The 18,909-nt window shown below is 48.5% G+C and overlaps 1 protein-coding gene across 1 annotated transcript in view; it reads right to left on the bottom strand.

The window, feature by feature from the left end:
- Positions 1-14,255, bottom strand: part of PCDH19 (protocadherin 19) — a 98,035-nt gene extending 83,780 nt beyond the window's left edge. Inside the window, exons 1-5 of the mRNA XM_037511620.2 lie at positions 14,233-14,255; positions 14,034-14,156; positions 10,862-13,951; positions 7,952-8,092; positions 6,738-7,274 (exon numbers count right to left, since the gene is read on the bottom strand). Coding sequence (XP_037367517.1) covers positions 6,738-7,274; positions 7,952-8,092; positions 10,862-13,951; positions 14,034-14,156; positions 14,233-14,255 — 3,914 coding nt within the window. The remainder of the gene's footprint in view (positions 1-6,737; positions 7,275-7,951; positions 8,093-10,861; positions 13,952-14,033; positions 14,157-14,232) is intronic.
- Positions 14,256-18,909: the final 4,654 nt, after the last annotated feature.

Raw genomic sequence — 18,909 nt, 5'->3', positions numbered from 1 at the left:
ATATTAACAGTCTGGATACACGGACTGGAAGCTGAATGACCCTCACCAGGCAGCCTACACAAAAACCACTGGTAACTACACAACAGTCGAAGAGGAAATGTAACTTGAAGAGCATTTCCCTCTACAAACAACTGATCCTCTGGGACTTTCACTTCCAGCCTCTCAATTGTTCGAAGTAAATGAGGCTCCCATTAAAGATCAGCCAGTCACACATCAAGAAATCAAGCCTCCTCTCAGTGGGGGAAAATGGCAGCTCCAGAGCCTGCCTCCTGCCTCTCACACACGGGCCTCTTGTACTAATGGCTTCATTTCCCCACATCTGAGACACTCCATCCAGCCAAGCTTGGACTCCCCTAAGCCCTGCAAGCTAAGATGCACATGCAGAGGGGTCAACATCAGAAACTCCAAGCAGACGCCTCACATCCACTGCAGTGCAATAATTGAAAGACTCCAGCTTTGCCAGGAGGTGACTTCATCCTCTTTTAGTCCTCTAATTCCTAACAAGCGGTCCCCCAACCCCCTAGCTCCAGCCTCTGGACAAAGTCTACCAAACCACAGCCCACTAAGGAGGGAGGAAGGGAGAGGTCTGCAGTGCCTCCCACCTTGTAAGTCGGACAGACAATCAGAGAAAAACCAGGTGAAGTGGCCAAGACCCAAAACAAGTGGTCCTCTGATAAGAGGAATTCCAAAGCCTCAGAGCCCTCTATGGAAAATGTCCTGCCTCCTATGCCCTGGGGAGAGAAATCTCAGGATCATTAGCAAGCACTCTGGCTGAGCTCAACTTTAGTGAAGGTGTATAGGGAGAGAGGTGATCTCTAAGGTAACCAGTTAATTGCCAATAAGGAATGATAATAATAAATTAGCAAATAATAATGTAAACTCACTCAGTTCTGCGGCAGTTGCATGGAGACGACAGAGGAACAGTTTATTCTGGAACACATCTTGCAAGACTAGCCCCGCTGGGAAACAAGCCGCCTAGGCTAGTTGTTTAAAGGACCAATAAGATACATTGTAGGCAATAGGTGGCCATAGCAGGTCTGCTAGTAAAGTGGAGCCTTTGATTTTTTGAAGCAGGCTTGTGAAGATTTGGGCTGAGCAGTTTTTCCTCTGCTTCCTTCTGCAGCCCTGAAGGTTACTTTTGACCCTTAGGAATAAGACTTAGATGGTTCCCAGATCCTGCCATATGGAAAGTAAAATAAAAGAATGCTTGCTGAAGGGTTTGTTGGTTTGTTTTAATGAAGGTGGTGTTTTGAGTCATTTCCTTGCTATCCAAACCAGCTTCATCAAACCTATTAATTTTCTAGTGATTTCTGAGTCTGATATCTGATAGCATTTCTGGCTGTTTTTCTGGTTCCTTAGCTCAAGAGTTTCCCTCAACTCACCACACAAATTCCCAACTTTCAAAGTCTGTTTTAGGGATCAAAGCATGCTGAGCTGTTTCTTTTCATTTGTCTTCAAAGACTAACTGATGTTGGCCCTCACTGGTGGTGCAAGGGGTTAAGCACTGCACTATGAAGCAATCTGCAGACTCTGCAGCACGTGTTCGATCCCCGGCCAGCCAGGGAGCAACCCACATGGCACAGCAGACTTCTCCTGTCTTGCCCGCTGCTCCCCTCAGCAGTGTATTTCAGTCAGTCTGCCTGTTCTGCTCCCCACTCTGTCTCTGGTGAATCCTGTCACCCCCCCACCCCCACATCTCTGGCCTGTACCCCAGCTCTTGTATGCATAAATAAATAAATCTTTAAAAAAAACAAACAAAAGACTAACTGATGTTTTAGTTTTGTTAGATGCACTAAGATAAAACACATTGAGACTTTCTACAGGGTAACTGGAAGAAGCATTCAATTGGATCTGCCACATACACCTCGTTCTGCAAACTCTTGCACTGGCACTACGCTGCTACTTAGGAAACTGTTTTATAAGTGGCTAGAACAGCGTGCATGTGCCCTTAGGATTTCTCCTTTCAAAGACATTACAGTTTGCTAGCTTAAGGTAGAAAAATAAAAAGAAATCAACATTGTTTGAAACCCAAATCTAAATCCTTATGAACCTATGACTAAAATTCTGGAAGCTCTTGTCCACACTCACTCTCTTAGAATTGTCATCTCAGAAACATTCAGCATTCAAAATTTTTACAACGTTGCCAAAGAGACTGGGTGCTTGGGTCATTTCACCCCTCCCGAGTGCAAGAAGGGGTCCTACCCAAGTTTCCATTCCCAGTAGAAGAAATGAGCTGTGTTTTCTTCCTCCAGTAATGAGCATGGCCTGGGTGTAAAACGGAGGATGCAATAAATGGCATCCTCCACGTTCTGCAAATTAGTGCACAAAGCCACAAAATCCACGTAGCCAAGTTTTCTCACCAACATCAGAGGACAAGTAAATGATGACACACAAGTCTAGGCAGGATAATCTCATAATACAAAAGCCCAAGTTACAACCTTCAAGATCAGAGCGCTATTCCCTTTACCTTACCTACCTACCTGTGTTTAAAGTACATTCCCTTTAGGGGCCTCCCTGGTGGCACAAGGGATTAAGACGCAGCACTCTGAAGCTGTCCTCAGCCACTGCAACACGGGTTCCATCCCCAGCCAGGGAGCTACCCACATGGCACAGCAGACCTCTTCTGTCTCGCCCGCTGCTCTCCTCAGCAGTGTACTTTAGTCAAGCTGCCTGTTTTGTTCCCCACTCTGTCTCTGGTGAATCCGCTCACCTTCCCCCGCCCCCCGCACCTCTGGCCTGTACCCCAGTTCTTGTGTGCATAGATAAATAAATCTTTAAAAAAAATAAAGTACATTCCCTTTGGTATCCAGCAGCAACAAAGTTCATATGTAGCCAGGATGCAACAGTTACACTCAAGTCAGTGCCAAACCCTGAGACCCATGGGTAAAATCTACACATAAATGATGGCAGGGCTGCCATGAAAGGAGTCACAACTACAGCAAAGCAGTACAAGAGTCGAGAAATTTCTCTTAAATTACATACCAGTGAAATCATGTAACCTCAGTTCCCCCAGGCTGTTCCAACAAGACGGCCCACTCTCTGAAGGCAGAACCTAGATCTTATTCTTTTCTGGAATCCCCCCTGGTGGTGGTCACACCAATGAGCACCTAGTGGATATTCAAATAATTCTTACTGATTAGATCCAATGCAGTGGTAAGAAATTTCAAAGTGTGATGGAAGAATGTGAGGGAAGCACTTCTCATGCCTCTTATTTTGCCACTGTGAGTAAACCCTGTCCTGTAACTGCACAGGTAATAAAAGGAGTGGTTTGTCACAATGTCACCTAGCAAAGAAAGCCTAATGTGTAAGTGACCTTTAGTCCCAATCCAGAGAATAAGAAGGTAACATATGCTCAAAAAAGTGTTGTTATCTTGAACTGAAATTACTTGTTTACTTGTCTCTCCTTGTAAACTCCCTGGGTCAAGAATCAAGTGTTCCATTTTTTATCTCTGGCTAGTAGTACTAAGTTCTGGTCACATTCAAAAGTGTGTAATAAATGCTAGTGGACTTAAATAATAAAACAATTAAAATAGTGTTGGGCCTCCCCTGGTGGTGCAGGCAGTTGAGCGCAGTGCTGTGAAGCTGTCCGCAGCCTCTGCAGCACTGTTTCAATCCCAGCTGGCCCGCGAGAGTCCCACATGGTGCAGCAGACCTCTCCTGTCGCGCCCGCTGCTCCCCTCAGCAGTGTATTTCATCAGTCTGCCTGTTCTGCTCCCCACTCTGTCTCTGGTGAATCCTCTCACCCTCCCGCGCATCTGGCCGGTACCCCGGTTCTTGCATAAATAAATAAATAAATAAATCTTTTTTAAAAAATAAAAGTGTTATAAAATAAAATAATAAATATGAAAGTAACATGAGATTTAATACAGAATTTCCAAAGAATCTTATATTTACCACATCATAGCAAGTATCAGTGCTGTAAATGCTTAACAAATGCTTTCTTGAATCAACTGATGAATGAATGAATGTGGAAAATATAAAGAAAGGCAAGAAATATATCAAGCTACTACTCTCCTAGTAATGAGAAAGTAGCACTCCATATTGCAAATCCCCTATCTGCTTGTCTCCCTCAACAGAATATGCATCCCTTAAGATCAGAGACTGTCTTTTTCTTTTCTCTAACACTTAGAGCAGAGTTTTACAAGGAGTAGACACTCAACAAATAGTAGTTGAATCAGTCAATCATTTCTGCTCTTCTATCTAGTCCACATTCAAGGGCCTCTGTTATGGGAAGAAAAGTAAAAGTGTCATTTTCCCCATGCAGAACTTTATAACAGATGCAGGTTAAATGCCCTGATTCATGCCCAACTATGAATGGGCTCTCCCCTTTGTGAATGGGTTTGTCAATTGAACTCTCCAGCACTGCTTATTGAAAATACACACTTCACCTCGGTGTGTCTAGTACACACTATCTTGACCCTGACTAGCTCTAAACACTAGATCTGTGTGATTTTGTTAAATAAGAAGAGCATCCAGCTTTGAGTCAAGGATAGGATCAGAATTCAGACTTCCACTGGCTTTTCTAAATAATTGAAGCAGTGCTTTGTTTCATTCTCCTCATAAGGAAATTTTAGAAAGAACACCAAGATCTAGGTAAACCAGGCACATATAATCGTATGTGTCCTGCCCCCTCCAACTACCTTGTGAAAACTAAGGTTTGTGTTTCTCTAGTGCCCTGAATCTGCTGTATAAAGAATCACTAAGTCAGGCCTCCCTGGTGGCCTAGGGGTTAAGTCTCAGCGCTATCACTACAAAGGCCCACCACAAGGGCCTGAGTTCCAACCCTGTCCAGGGAGCAAGGCACATGGTGTGGCAGACCTCTCCTGTCGTGCCCCCCTGCTCCCACTGGCAGTATATTTCAGTAGATCTGCCTGTTCTGCTCCCCACTCTGTCTCTGGTGAATCCTCTCACCCCCACTGTGCCTCTGGCCTGCACCCCAGTTCTTCCACACAAAAATAAATAATCTCTTAAAAAAAAAAAAAGAATCACCAAGTCATCAGGAGTCAATCGTTTAGTCCATCTCCACTAGCAACAGCAGTCCACACCTGAACCCTCAATCTTGGCTTCTTTCACCTCCATTGTTTGAATGACCAAGATGAATACTATAACCACACCACTTTGTACATCTTATCTACATAGAACCAGTTTAAATTCCTTTTTTGTTATAAGTGCCTAGGGAGACAAATTCAGGGGTGCAGGCCATCACAATAGTCATTCTCCAATTACTGACTAGCAAAGTGATCTATGATTTGGGAGGTACCTATGGGTCACGATTTTTACATTACACAATGTTGTATTATTCCTTGGACCAACTCTACAAGGCAGATGTGCCCATTTTATAGATGCAGAAACAAAACTCAGAGGTTCCATAGCAAGACATGTCCTGCAGTTCAAAATCATGATCTATTTGATGCTACGACATAAGACTAAGTCTACCTCTCCACTGTTTAACTCTTAGTGATCCACAAGTAATCCTCCAAGTAGTCTGTGGTCTAGTCCCTAGTGGTATTCACTGACATTTGTAATTACAACAAAGCTTGCCTAGTGCAAGCCTGGATTTTCGATAAATCCTTATTTATAGATTTATGGATTGAAAACATAGGTGTTTTGGTGCTGGCAGAATAGCTCTGTTTCTTTACTAAAGTGCTGTTGTTTAGTCACATGAATTCTGATGAGGATTATTTTCCAGGAACAAGGAGACCCAATCAATGCAAGTGGCCCTAAAAATCCTTTGCTCTATAAAATTGATACAAATACTATTGAGGCCATTTTATATGCACCATGGCCTAGGTATGTCAGGCTGAATTATTCCTGAGGCAGGAAGGTGTCAACTGAAACAGCACTTTTCACAGAGTTATAGAGTCCTGTGATCTAGTCCTCTCTCTCTTGCTGCCTTGCTCTCTGAGTCTGAAGAAATCCATTAGCATCTTTGGACCTCCGTTTCATCATCTACTAAAGGTCGATCTATTAAGATAGCTGATTGCAGTGGCCAAAAGTGACAATGATTGTGAAGGTACTTTGAAAAATGAAGACGTGCTCTCCAAGTAGGCAGTATTCCTTTCACTGGTGACCTCAAAAAGGGTATGTGCTTCCCAGTGCATCAAATGATCAACCAAAGAGGGATTTAAGTAATTCACAGAAAAAACTAAATCAACTTAAGAACTATAATTGATACAGCCTTCCACCTAGCCATCTACTTACCATCATCCACATTATCTATCACATCATTACCCTGAAATATTTCAATACTCCGTGAACACGGACCATGTAGTATTTAAAAAGAAACAACACTGCCACTGGAACACATTCCAAAGTCAAAGGAAACGAAGCTATCTTAAATGCATACTTAATTCCTCAAATTTTCACTATTAGTGACAGTTTCAACCTCATCATTTGTCAAACATCACCACAAGAGCTGACAAGAAATAGCAAAGTGATTTTTAATTTTTTTTTTTTGTTTGCTTCCATTTAACCAGCCCATTCGTATTCTTGGCAAAGAAAGGAAGTGCCCAAAGAAAAAGCAAAGGGTGGCTTTAGGAGGCTAAATCACTCTCTCATTGGAAAACTGGGCCCTAAACATTCAAGGGTTCCTCCAACTTAGTCACCTGAACTGGAATAAGGGTTCCACCACGGGGTGGCCACACTCACAAGAGGTGCAGCAAACTCATATTCTGCCAGAATGCCGTTCCAAGATTGCAAAGGCTCAGATCCCTTGAGCCCCACTCCCCAACACCCACCCCTTCAAAGGTCCAATATGTAGGTCTGCCTTTACCCCCAAGAACCACTGGTAACAGACTCTCACTAAGGAATTGGTCCCGGGCAGAGAAATTCTCCCCACCTCTGCCAGGAGCCACGCCAGGCCAGCATAGAGGCCCATGCTGTCCAACAAGCAGCTCAGAGAAAGCAGGCTTGGGGGGACCTCGCAGAAGCGCTTAGCAACACTCACCTCAGGGAGAGGCACACCATTGATGATCAGGTCTGGCTGCTGGGGACCCTGGCTGTTGAAAGAGTGATGGTAGATGTGGTTGGCGCTGGTATTGCGGGTATTCTGGTTCTCCACATTCAGAAAAGTGCTCTCAGAGCGGCGGCAGCCCAGGGGCAGCGTCTGCTGGTGGTAGTCGAAATAGTTGAGGGACGAGGTCAGGGAGGAGCAACTGACAACGTTCATCTTGTCTGTCTCCTCCACATCCCGGGGTACCAGGCGGATGTCATTCTTACTGATTTTTTTCTTCTTGCTTGATTTCTTTTGATGCCCATAGGAGTACTCAGCGATTCTATGTGACAAAAAAGGCAGCATGTATCGCTAACGCCCTCCCAAACCACGCATTGATTAAAAATCATTAAGCACCCCAGAGGGCTGCACCCCCAGCTCCAGCTTCTTATTCTGGCGCATTACATCATCTGGTTTCTCCCTGTGCTTGTAACATGCAAAAACAAGCTGAGGGCCACAAAGTTTTCATATTCAACAGCAACCACCCACTTTCTTTCTCCTTCCCCTCAAAAAAGTTTCTATACTTTGGATTTGGAATGTCTTATTTTGACTGGCCCTTTAGCAAAGGTGAGGGGGTAGGGAAAGTTGAGCCTATGGGAGAGAAAGCATGAAAAATGCTCAAATCTGGAGCTTCCCTGGAAACCAAAAGAATTCCTGGGTGTAATAAGAAGCAAGTTTTAATTTAACACGAGATAGGAAAAAATAAAAATAACCCCCTCTCCATTTCCTCCAGGTATGTGCCATGTAATTAACACCCTCAATCAGCTTCCTCAATGGTTGACCTGATCTGTTTTGGGCTGGGGGAAGAGATCAGACCCCGAGCGTCCTCAGCTCCTTTCCTGCACACCCTCGTTTCCCCCTGCCCTAGCCCTGCTCCCTTCTGCTCCCCACCCCACTCCCTCCTCTCCTAGAGAAACCTGATCGCCAAACCCATTTGAATGAGGGGAAATGCCTTTTTACCTCTTTCCCCTTAGGCTCACTTTCTCCTCTGCCTTTTTGTCTTGCTCCTCGCTAATGGGAGAAACCGAGATGCAATGCAGACACTTGCTGTTTTGTCCTTTTATAAAACAGCCGAGGAGACAAGTGATGGTTAAACAATTACTGCAAAGGAATTTAAAGGTTAGTGCATTCAGCATCCTTCTCCATTCAGGTGTACCTACAAGCAGCTGTGCTGCAACTGGAACATAAAGAGCTCAATTTAATTAACACTGACACAGACCCAGCAACGTGCACCAAAGACACCAAGCATTAAGAGACTCGTCAAAAGAAATACATTAAAATGCAGCCAGATTCTCTAAGTCATTTATTACTTTGCACATAATGAATCAGCTTATTGTTTGAGAATTCAATTTCTGGGCAATAATCAGCAAAACAATGGGGTTAAAAAATAATACAGGTTGATCTTTCCAAGGGAAAGACTGTGACTATATTCTTACTAGACAAAGCTAATTGTCTCAACACAAAAAGGGAGCCCAATTCAAACAGCAATTGCAGATCATCTCACAAGTCTCATAAGTGAATGTGTTTGAGGAAGAGGCTCTGCAGAGGCTGAGGACAAGAAATCTCTGCCTACCACATGGAAAGGCAGCTCTTGAACTTTAGGTTTTTAAGAAGTCTGAGCAGACAAGAAGATTGCATATCTACAGAGGCAAATTCTTAACTCTATCCCTCCGGATCTTCCTAGAGCTGAGCAGTTGCGTTCCCCTCACCCTTTTGCTCTGTGCTCAGGCTGACTGGCAGTGGAGGCAAGCTGATGCTACCGGGGCTTGGGAGCAGATAAAATCCCCAAGACCCCAGGACTGGGGTTGATTTTCTTCTTTTATCTGTTTACAGAATCAATGGGAAGTTCTAATCATTTTGTTTACTCGTGATGGGTAAGTTTGGCAGTGCCCCGTTCAATTACTCAGCTGAGGCATTCATTGCGCAGCTCTTTCTGTATTGACCAATTATTTAATTAAACTGTACTTCATTAATCCCAAACCATCACAGGAAAGAGAACTCTCTACAAAACACACATGTGGGTGAAGTTGGAGAGCACTGAGATTTGCCTTTTTTTTTTTTCAAATTCAAATGCTCTCCTCCCATTTTAATGATCTCTCTGGCAAGCTCTCAGAAAGAGCTCTCACTTCTGGTCATACATCACCAAGAGGTGGGAAAGCCTTCAATATCTTTATTTCAAGCTGATTTCTTTTTCATCAAGGAAAGGGTCTTATGCATTTACTTTATGCTAAGGAAATGGCTTAAAGAGAGTCCCTCTATCATCTCCATATAAATAAAATTTTATAGACCCCCACATTTTTCTCCTTTAAAAATCGCCACTGGCAGTCATAGGTTTCAAAGGTAAGTGCAATATTAATTTCCATTTCTCCCATCTGAAATGACTTGGTGCTAAAGGAAAGAAAAGTCACGGCCATTTCACTAGTAACAGGATTAAAGCATTTATGAGGCATTGCAGCTGCTCTTTTATGGCACCTGATTGATATTCATGTGTGGTGAGCATTTGTCTACTAACTTGTGTAACGCAGAGAATAGTAAAAGGGAAACAATAATTGCATGGCTGTTACATATTCAGGGGGGCTCTGATTCACAGAAGTGTGCATTTCAGATGGTGTCAAATACAAATCGGACCTACAGGAACATATTTTGACTGATTAAACATGCAAGCACAGATGGCACAAAAGACACACTGGATATGTAGGTGTGTTGAAAGCACACACACACCTTGGTTGGAAATAGCAGCATCATTCATTTTCAGCAAACTAAAGAAATAACTTTTTTGTTCAACCGTTTCGAAGAGACACTGCTGGAAAAAATGACATGTATTATGCTAAATTGGATCCTAGAAATACTTAGGGAGGGTTTTCATCAAGATCCTTGAATGTACTTATGAGGAAATCTTTTAAAATATATATATCTCATCCTCATTTTTACATTTCTCCCCCCTTCTCCTCCCCCCGCCCCCCCCCCACACCCTGCACACACTTCAAGGGAAACTGTAACACAATAGCCCATAGTGACATCCACTGGTAGGGACCAGATTTTAATGCCACAGTAGAGTCCCACATTAGAGGAAAGCACCATCAACTCCAGAAGATTGCTATTTTTACTAAAACATCTGGATGCAAAATACAGCCCCTCAATGGGATGTTTTGTCTCTATCCCATCAACCAACCAGATATTTGAAAACATGCAGCTGACTGGTAGACTTTCACTTTGCATAGCCAGATGTCTGGGGACTGGATTCAAAACAAGCCAAGAATACACTAAGAAACACTAATCACCTGTTTCATCCCCCCCACACATTCTACTCTCTTCTCCCAACTCTGCTCTGTTTTCTCCTTTGACTCCCACTCACAGGCTTTCTCCAGAGTTTATCTTTACAACAGGACAGGGCAGCTGCCAGCACTTCCTCTTTCAGAACCTGTCCTCAGAACACCGTGCCACCAAAATCAAGTTGTGTTTTAGTGATTCTGCTAAAAATCTCTCTTCTCTTCCTCTTCCTCCCTCCCTTCTCCTCCCCTCTCCCACCCTACCCCACCTCCTTCCCGCCTCTTCCTTTCATTTTTTTCCTACCATAACTTCATAGAGACAGTTGTGCAAATTTTAAAATGATAATTGCTTCTCTGCTTATCATCATTATGTGACAGAATCCATCCCAACAGTAAATAATTGTCTTCCAGCAAACTGTCAGATCAAAAGAATTGATCAACTTGGACTGTCGAACTTATACCCCTTTCAAAAAGAAGCGCTGTATGACTGGTGCATGCATTTAAGTAGGAAACAAAAGCACTGCGATTTTTACACAGACACACAGATATACCTTTTTCATCCAACAACACAAAGAAGGAAAGAAAGAAAAGTTGGCTCTACCTGCAGTTGTAGGTCCGGATTTCTTTATTGTCTCGCTTGCACTTGATCGCCACGAAGATCATAGTTACAAAGAGGATGCCGGCAATGGAGCCCAGGGCAATAATGAAAATCAGGGACAAGTTCACGGAGCCCATTGATTCCTGGGCGTCTAGAGCAGGGGACAGGTAGATTAGAACCAGCGCAGAGGCAGAGAGAGATGTCTTGCCATGGTCATGGGCCACCACAATAAGCTCATAGGAAGCCTTAGAACTCTCACTGAAGGTGCGAGTAGTTCTGACTTCGCCATTGACCTGGTCTATTTCAAAGAAGCCGCGGTCACCCTCCGTCATGTCATAAGTGACCCGGCCGTTCTCACCCTCGTCGTAGTCATCTGCTTTGACAATAGTAACCAGGTAGCCTATGCCGGAGTTGCGGGGGATGTAGACCTCAGCTGTGCCATTGATCAGGGGTGGGGCAGTGATGACCGGGGTATTGTCATTGACGTCGAGGATGATGACCCGAACTGTGGCATTGCTCTGCAGGGAGGGCAGCCCACCGTCCTTGGCTAGCACTTTGAATTCAAATGCCTTGGTCTGCTCGTGGTTGAAAGATCTCAGCGCATAGATGTCACCGGAGTTGGGATTGATGGAAACATAGGTGAAGACAGGCATGTCCCGCACCTGCGACGGCACGATCTGGTAGGAGACGCTGCCATTGAGACCTAGGTCCGGGTCTCGAGCTGACACAGACAGCAGATAGGCACCGGGCGTGTTGTTCTCCTGCACAATGACCTGGTAGTAGGGCTTGGAGAAGTGCGGGTGGTTGTCGTTCTCATCAGTGATGCGCACGGTAAAGGACTTGGCACTCTGCAGCATGGGCACACCGCCGTCGCGGGCCTGGATCGTGAGGTTGTACTGATCGTGCTGCTCACGGTCCAGTCGTCCGTCCACCAGGATGGTAGAGAAGCTCTCGTATTCCTGCAGCCGAAAGGGCACGTTACCCAGCAAACGGCACTGCACGCGACCATTGAGGCCTGAGTCCAGATCGGACACCCGAACCAGTGCAATCACGTAGCCCGGGGGGGCGCTCTCGCTCACCTCCACTAGTTCGCTATTCACCGACAGCAGGTTGATGATGGGGGGGTTGTCATTGGTGTCCAGAACGCTGACAGTGACCTTGCAGTGTGCCGGGATGGAGTTAGGCCCCAGGTCCTTGGCCTGCACGTCTAGTTCATACACGTGGCCCTCTTCGTAGTCCAGGGCACCGGTAACGGTGACAAGGCCGCTGTGAGGGTCAATCTGGAAAAGTTCACGAGTGCGGTCATTGACATAGCCATAGAAGGAGTAGACCACCTGGCCATTGGTGCCCTCATCTGGATCGCTGGCGTTGAGCCGGATGACGGGTGTGTTGGGAGGTGAGTTCTCTGGCACACTCACCGCATAGGTGGACTCGCCGAACACCGGGTTGTTGTCATTGGAGTCAGTTACTTTGATGCTGAGGCCAACGGTGCCCAGATGCGGTGGGTCGCCGCCGTCGAGTGCAGTGATGCGAAAGCTGTAGTGCGACTGCGTTTCTCGGTCTAGGCTCTTCTCCACCACGAGTTCAGCGAAGCGTGAACCGTCACCTCGCGTCTTGATTTCCAGACCGAACAGTTCGTTAGGCGTGAGCTCGTAGGTCTGCACGCCAAAGCTGCCAGAGTCCGGGTCATAGGCGCTGTCCAACGGAATGCGTGTACCTGGGCTGGCCGCCTCCGAGATCTCCAGCTCGATCTGTGCCGCAGGGAAGCTTGGAGCATTGTCGTTCAGGTCCTTGATCTCCACCTTAATCACGCAGATCTCCATTGAGCTGGACATAACCTCAAGCGAGATGATGCACTTGGGGCTCTGGCGGCAAAGCAGGTCACGGTCGATCTTCTGTTTGGTGACCAGCAAGCCCGAGCTGGGGTTGATGTCCACCAGGTGTGGAGCCGAGTTGGACACCACACGGAAGGCAGAGGCCTGTCGTGGGTCCAGAGCGAAGCCCGCCTCGCGCGCGTCCTTGGCCACGTTGGCTATCACTGTCCCGGCGCGCTGCTCTTCTTCTACCGAGTACTTGAGGTTAATGAGAGCGGCCGCCTGTGTCCACAGTACGGCCAGCAGCAGCAGCACCGGCAGCAGGAGCGACTCCATGGCTGCGCGGGGCTCTGCCTGGCCTCGCCTCTCCACACCCCTCCGAGAACGACGCCGCCGGCGCTCCAGCTTCCCGCCGACTTGGGCCGCCTGTTGCGCGCGCCCCGGGGCCCCGGAGGCCTCGGGAGGAGTCCCGCCCAGGGCGGCCCGGCGGCGCGGGGGGGACACCCGCGCCGGCTCCAATGTTGAGGTTGCGGCAGACTCGGTGGGGGCTCTCTGGGGGCCCGGGGGCTCCGAGGGGCCAAGAGAGCGCCGCGCGGCCCCGAGCCCCCTCCCTCCAGCCCGGCTACTCAGTTTTCCTCCTTCAAAGTTAGCCGGGCGCGACTGGCCGCAGCGGCGCAGGGCCGCGAGTCCGGCAGCGTCTGAAAGGTCCGCGCTGAGCGAGGGAGAGTCCCCGCCGCACTTGAGACGAAGACCGGGAGGGCGGTGGGGTCGCAGCCTCTCAGGCAGTGCCCGACCCGCCGCGGAACACCGGCACTGGGGCTGGAACGCGCGTCGTCTGTGCACCTGGCATGCGCAAGGACCTCCCCCCAGCGCTCCTGGCTCACTGCGGAGAGACGACCCGCCTGGAACGAGCCCTCCCAGGTCCGGGGGGGCCACACCGGCCTTTTCGAGGCCTGGAGGGGAGAAAGCGGGGTCGCAGGCTGGAGTGTGAGTTGCTGTCAAGCGCCACAAGCGTCCGAGTATCTGGCCGAGCGGGATGGATGTTCCCGGGTCCGCGGAGGAAGGGGGAGGGGGAGAGAGGCTGCTGAGGCAAAAGCGCGCTCCCACGCGCTGAGGATGGCTTCCAAGGGTTCGGGGGGCGCGTCTGTCCAGGATCAGAGGTGGGCGCGGGATCCCCCCACCGAGCAGTTGCACTGCGGGCGTTTGCGTCTCGGAAATGAAAGTTACTAACGCAGCCCTCGCCTCCACATCAAGTTTGCGAAAACAGAGCGATGGAAATCTGTCCAAGAAAACCAAAGTCTTCCCAGTGGCCCGGGGGTGGCGGGGGCTGGGGAGAAGGGGAGGGGGGGCGACAACTGTACCGACCAGGAGAGGCGGGGCCGCCGCCGCGGGTATCGGGGGCTTCTCCTCCCTCGGTCTGCGCTCTGGTGTCGCTCCGAGGGCCGCCGCCGCCGCCACCACCGCCACAGCGAGAGGAAGCCCTTCTAGTTCAGTAGCATGTCGCTGGGGTTCGCCTCAGCAGCTGCCACGGTCGACGGTTATGTCGCCGCCAAAGTTTACTTGCGGGAGCGTCTCGATTCCATCCTCCCGAGGAGGCGCTGGCAGCGCTGCGTTGGATTCCTTCCCTCCCGGGCGCTCGCGCACTCGGGAGGTCTGTTTCGCTTTCTCTGGCAGTCTCGGGCTGTGTGTGGATGCGTGAGCGGGAGGAAGAGTGAGTGTGTGGTGTGGGAAGTGCGAGTATGGAGTGTGAGCGAGCAGGGGTGGGAGGTTTCGGATCTCAGATGAATCTGCTCAGCCGGAATGCCTTGGAGAGCAACGTACCAAGGGCCCGCGCCGGGCTAGGGACACGGGTGCCAGTGCCCCCGGGCAAGCCGGGCATGGTGCGCGGGAGCCGTGCTGCGGTCTGCGCCCGCTTGTCCGTCTACCCACTGCGCCTGCCGCCGCCGCTACTGCTGCTGCTCCTCCCGATGCCGCAAACTACTGGCCGTGGAGTCTGGAGAGAGCCGGAGAGAGCCCGAGCTGCCGAACCCGGCTACGCCAGGCGCTGGCCAATCAGCGCGCCGCCCAGCGGCTCCGGGCTCGGGGCGGGGCCAAGGCACGGGGGGGGGGCGGGGAGGGGCGGGACCAGCCGGAAACTTACACACTGGCGGGACCAAGTGCTACCCCCAGCACCCCCCCCCCGAGTCCCGGCAGGAGTCAGGGTGGGAAGTCGCGGGGGTGGGCAGAGTAAGCTGGGGGCGAGTGGGCTTGGTGGAGCGGGGAAGGGGGCGTGCTGGGTCTGCGGCTGAGCCTCCCCGGGAACTGCGCGCCTTTCCTGTTTGTAGAGATTGCAAGAAAAATGGGGATGATTGGATTCTGTTGACGTGTTTATCTCCCTCGCATATCTTCATATCAAGAATATAATTTTCATATTCTCGCTGGCACGCGCTCCCTCTCTTTTTCTTTCCTCCATTCCCCCCTCCCTCCTTTGTCTCTGCGCCCTGGGTCGGTCTGTCTGAGTGTCTGTTTCGGCCTCCCTCTCCTGTCCTCGGGTAAAGGAAAGAAGAAAGGGAAGGAGAAAGCGCCCCTGAGGTGGTCATTCATCGGTTCTTGGCCAGTGAGTCTTCACTTCAGCTGAGAACCGCAGCGGCCATCCTCCAGGACTGTCACCCTCATCCCTCCTTCCCAAGAAGACGCGGCACTTTTTCCCACCGAGCTGGGCCCCTGGTCGGGTTCGGTTCGCTCTTGTCTGTTGCCTGTTAATCAAGTAGGGTTTGTGGCACCGGGACTATGAGCCTCGGAGAGGGTGAAATGTGCTGAACACATTTCGTTGCCCTTCACCCTACCCGGTTGGAGAATTTAGCTCCCTATAAATAAGCTGTACGTTAGAGGAGAACGGGTGGAGCGGACACCGCCGCGCTGCGCCGCTCCGGGAGAGCCCCGAGCCAGGCAGGAGCTGCAGGGCTGGCGCGCAGTCCGTGTAGGTCGCCGGCAGCTGGAGCCGGCGCCGTGTGCGGGGCGCCCCAGCCTCCCGGTTGGGCCTCGGTCCCAGGGGGCTGCCAGCTGGGCTGGGGCGGTGGCGGCGGTGGCGACGTGTGCCGGTGCTGGGAAGCGGGAGGCCGGCGTGGCCCCGATGGACATCAAACTCTGTCCGCCTTCCGGACTAAAGGCGCCCTGGGGACAGAGGGGGACTCCTCCCCGCCCCGCTCAGAGGCTCTTAATTAAGGTCACCGGCGGGAAGAATCAAAAACACCCCGCTGAACAAGTTCTTTTTTTTTTTTTCCCAACATAGGTTGGGGGAGGAAGGCAGCGGCTTCAGAATTCACAATTCTTGGAAGAGTAAACCTCCTTCCTGAGTGAAATGTCTTGGATAACAAACTCATACTCAGTCCAGCGATATTGGCCGAAGTCTGGGGGCTTAAAAGGAGACTCAGTTTTGTCCTTTAAAAAAAAGCACTACACAAGGGAGAAGGCATTTGGACACATTGATAGGTGTTCTCAAAACTGCCATCTTCTTGCAGAGAGCAACCGAGCTGCTTTTAAATTATTTCTCGTTCCAACAGAACCTCCTTTAGCAGCCTTTACCTTAGCGGGGGGAGGGGCAAGACAGCTTCCTCTTGCAGAAAGAAACGGTTTCGGGAGTGGGATTGCGCCTCCCCCCCCCCCAAGAATGCGCATCCCAGACCGCTGGGAGATCGCGGTAAGCCCGATCCGCAGTCCTCTTGAGGGTCCTTTCACTCTTTCACTTCAGGATACAATTCAGCCTAGGGAGAAAATTCGAGGCATCTGCAATGAGTATCATTTAATTTTGCTCATTTAGAGGTGCGGGTGGACAGCAGAGTTGTGGTTCAAGGAAGCACGGTGACCGGCCGATTTTCTGCACTGTTGGAGAAATGGGCGAGTGCTGGAGGAGAGCGACAACATGGCACCTCGAGGGTTCCGCAAAGAGAAGGGCTCCGTTTGATTTATCACAGTTATTTACCTTTCATGTCAGTGAGTAGGAATGAAGTGCATCTTGGTCTAATTAAAAAGGCCTAAAAAGACATTTGAAATGGGTTTCCTATCTGATCACGGGATGTGAGTTCGGCGTTTGGCAGCTTTCTAAAATATTGCTTGGACTATTTAAACAGAACAATTAGCAGCATGCTAAAATGTTTGCATGCTATGCTTAGAAGCTTTTAGCTGTAAACTTTAAGACGATCTGTTCCCCTTTAAGTTAAAAAAGGATGATGCTGCTTCCTTGTGGCGAAGGCTGTCAGGAACCCGCTGATCAATAAAAGTAAACTGGCGCCTCCACGGCTTGATTGAGCGGGAGCAAAGAGTCTGAGAAGTAGTCTCGGCCATTAACAATCCCCCAGGTAACGAAAATGGAAGAATTACTCAGGTAAAATGATTAACATTGCCATGGCATCTGAAAAGATGCACACAACAAGATAGGAAGGCTGCGGACTTCTTACCTTAGGGAGTGCTAATAGAATGTCTATATTCTGCTGTCTTTTAAAGATAAATAGGAGAATTCAATTCATGTACAATGTCATTACCTTTGTAATTTCAATCACATTGTAAAGACACGTTCTGCAAAGACAAACGTGCTCTTAGTTATGGCCATGACACCAGGTTCCCTGCTTCCTGCTGGCTGTTCACACAGGAGGAGCCCCTCTTTTCCCTGCAGAACACCCCGCAAGTACTTACAAGCCACTGATCTGCATTCATGGAGGTCAGGTGCTGAGGTAGGCGGGCGGGGTGTGTGCACCCTGGCTTTCTTTCTTCCCGAGCAGCCCCCAAGCTCAAATAAGTGCTAGTTACATATCCCCTCCAAAAATATAACTCTTCCATCCCCCTAGTTTATTTCTACAGATAATCCTAACACCATTTGCTCTCAGGATTTTTTTTTTTCCCCTAACAGACAGCTCGATCATTTTACTGGAACAATGCTATTGACTAAAGAACTGGTGGAAAACACCTTCACGATCAGGAATTTATTAATTAACCAAATAAAACCGTTCTGCCTGTAGATAATAAGAACAAAAAGAAAGTTCTCTTCAGTCTTAGCTTCCCTTTACTTCAATTCTGAAGGGAGCGCCATCTCCCTGGCTTCTTTAGAGACACAAGAGGGACATCTAGTGACCATCCCTAGTATTTTTGATCTAATCTTTGCTGAAAAACACTACACTCAGGGCAGTGCTGTGAGGCCTGGGCCACCTCTTGAGGCCAATGCAGCTCTTTGGGCCACTGAGGCCAGAAGCAAAATTGGTAAGATCTTTTTTAGCTTTAAGTTTTCAGCCACTCCACTAAAATACTGCTGAGTGGTCATGGAGGAAGACGACCAAGTGGAGAAATCCTGACAATTAAATCAAGCCAGTATTTGAGAATAACTCTTGCTGCCCTGATATTGATAAGTGTAGAGTCAAAGATTTTGTTCAAAAAAGTAAAAATCGGTGGTAGGATCTAAGATTCTAGGATATAAGGACTGTAACACTGACAAATTTAAGGGATCTCTCTATGATGTGTTTGCTTTATGTTCTAAAGAAATTAGTCCTCAAACAACTCCAGTTTCTCTCTCTCTTTTCTTCCTCTCTCCCTCTCTTCCACCCACCTTGCTCAGAAAAGCAGACCATCCTCTAACTTGGCTTTTGCGACATCCTCGGACATCCCATCTATCCAACCAATCTGACAAGCAGCCTGATGAGGTTCTCTTAGTAAGAAAAGCTTGATTTAAATAATAGCGAGTCAAACTTTCTCTGAGGGCACATGTGATCCTTACTTATGTCACAACACGTAGAGAGAATCAAAGAATGAAAATGGAGGACACAGCACAACACTGGAAAGTGTCATTTTAAAAGTCATCATCTTATTTAATCTTTACAATATCCCTGGGAGGTAAAGAGACTTTGCAGATGTGGGAAGGAGTTGCAGAGCAGTTCAATGATTTGCCAAGATGACCTCATTACACAAAACTCAACCACTTCCCTTGTGAAATCAACAAGTGCTGGCTATGTGCCCAGCATTGTGTTAGGGACTGAGAATTTTTAAAAAGATGGTCCTTGCCCTTGTGAAGTTTAAAATTCAGTTGATTAATTTAATAGCAGTATGTAATTCTATGTACTATAGATTTTGCTAGACGAGGAACTAGGATGAGGTATATCATGTTGGCAGCTTCCTGAAATTCTATTCCCTTCTGCCCAAAGTTATTGCCTAATTTCTAGTTAGTTCTCCCGACACACACACACACACACACACACACACACACACACACAG

Source organism: Talpa occidentalis, unplaced genomic scaffold (assembly GCF_014898055.3).
Source record: "Talpa occidentalis isolate TD23 unplaced genomic scaffold, MPIMG_talOcc4v2.1 talOcc4.15, whole genome shotgun sequence".
Lineage (NCBI taxonomy): Eukaryota > Metazoa > Chordata > Mammalia > Eulipotyphla > Talpidae > Talpa > Talpa occidentalis.
The sequence above is the reverse complement of the archived record's forward strand: the minus strand, read 5'-3'. Positions and strand labels throughout refer to the sequence as shown.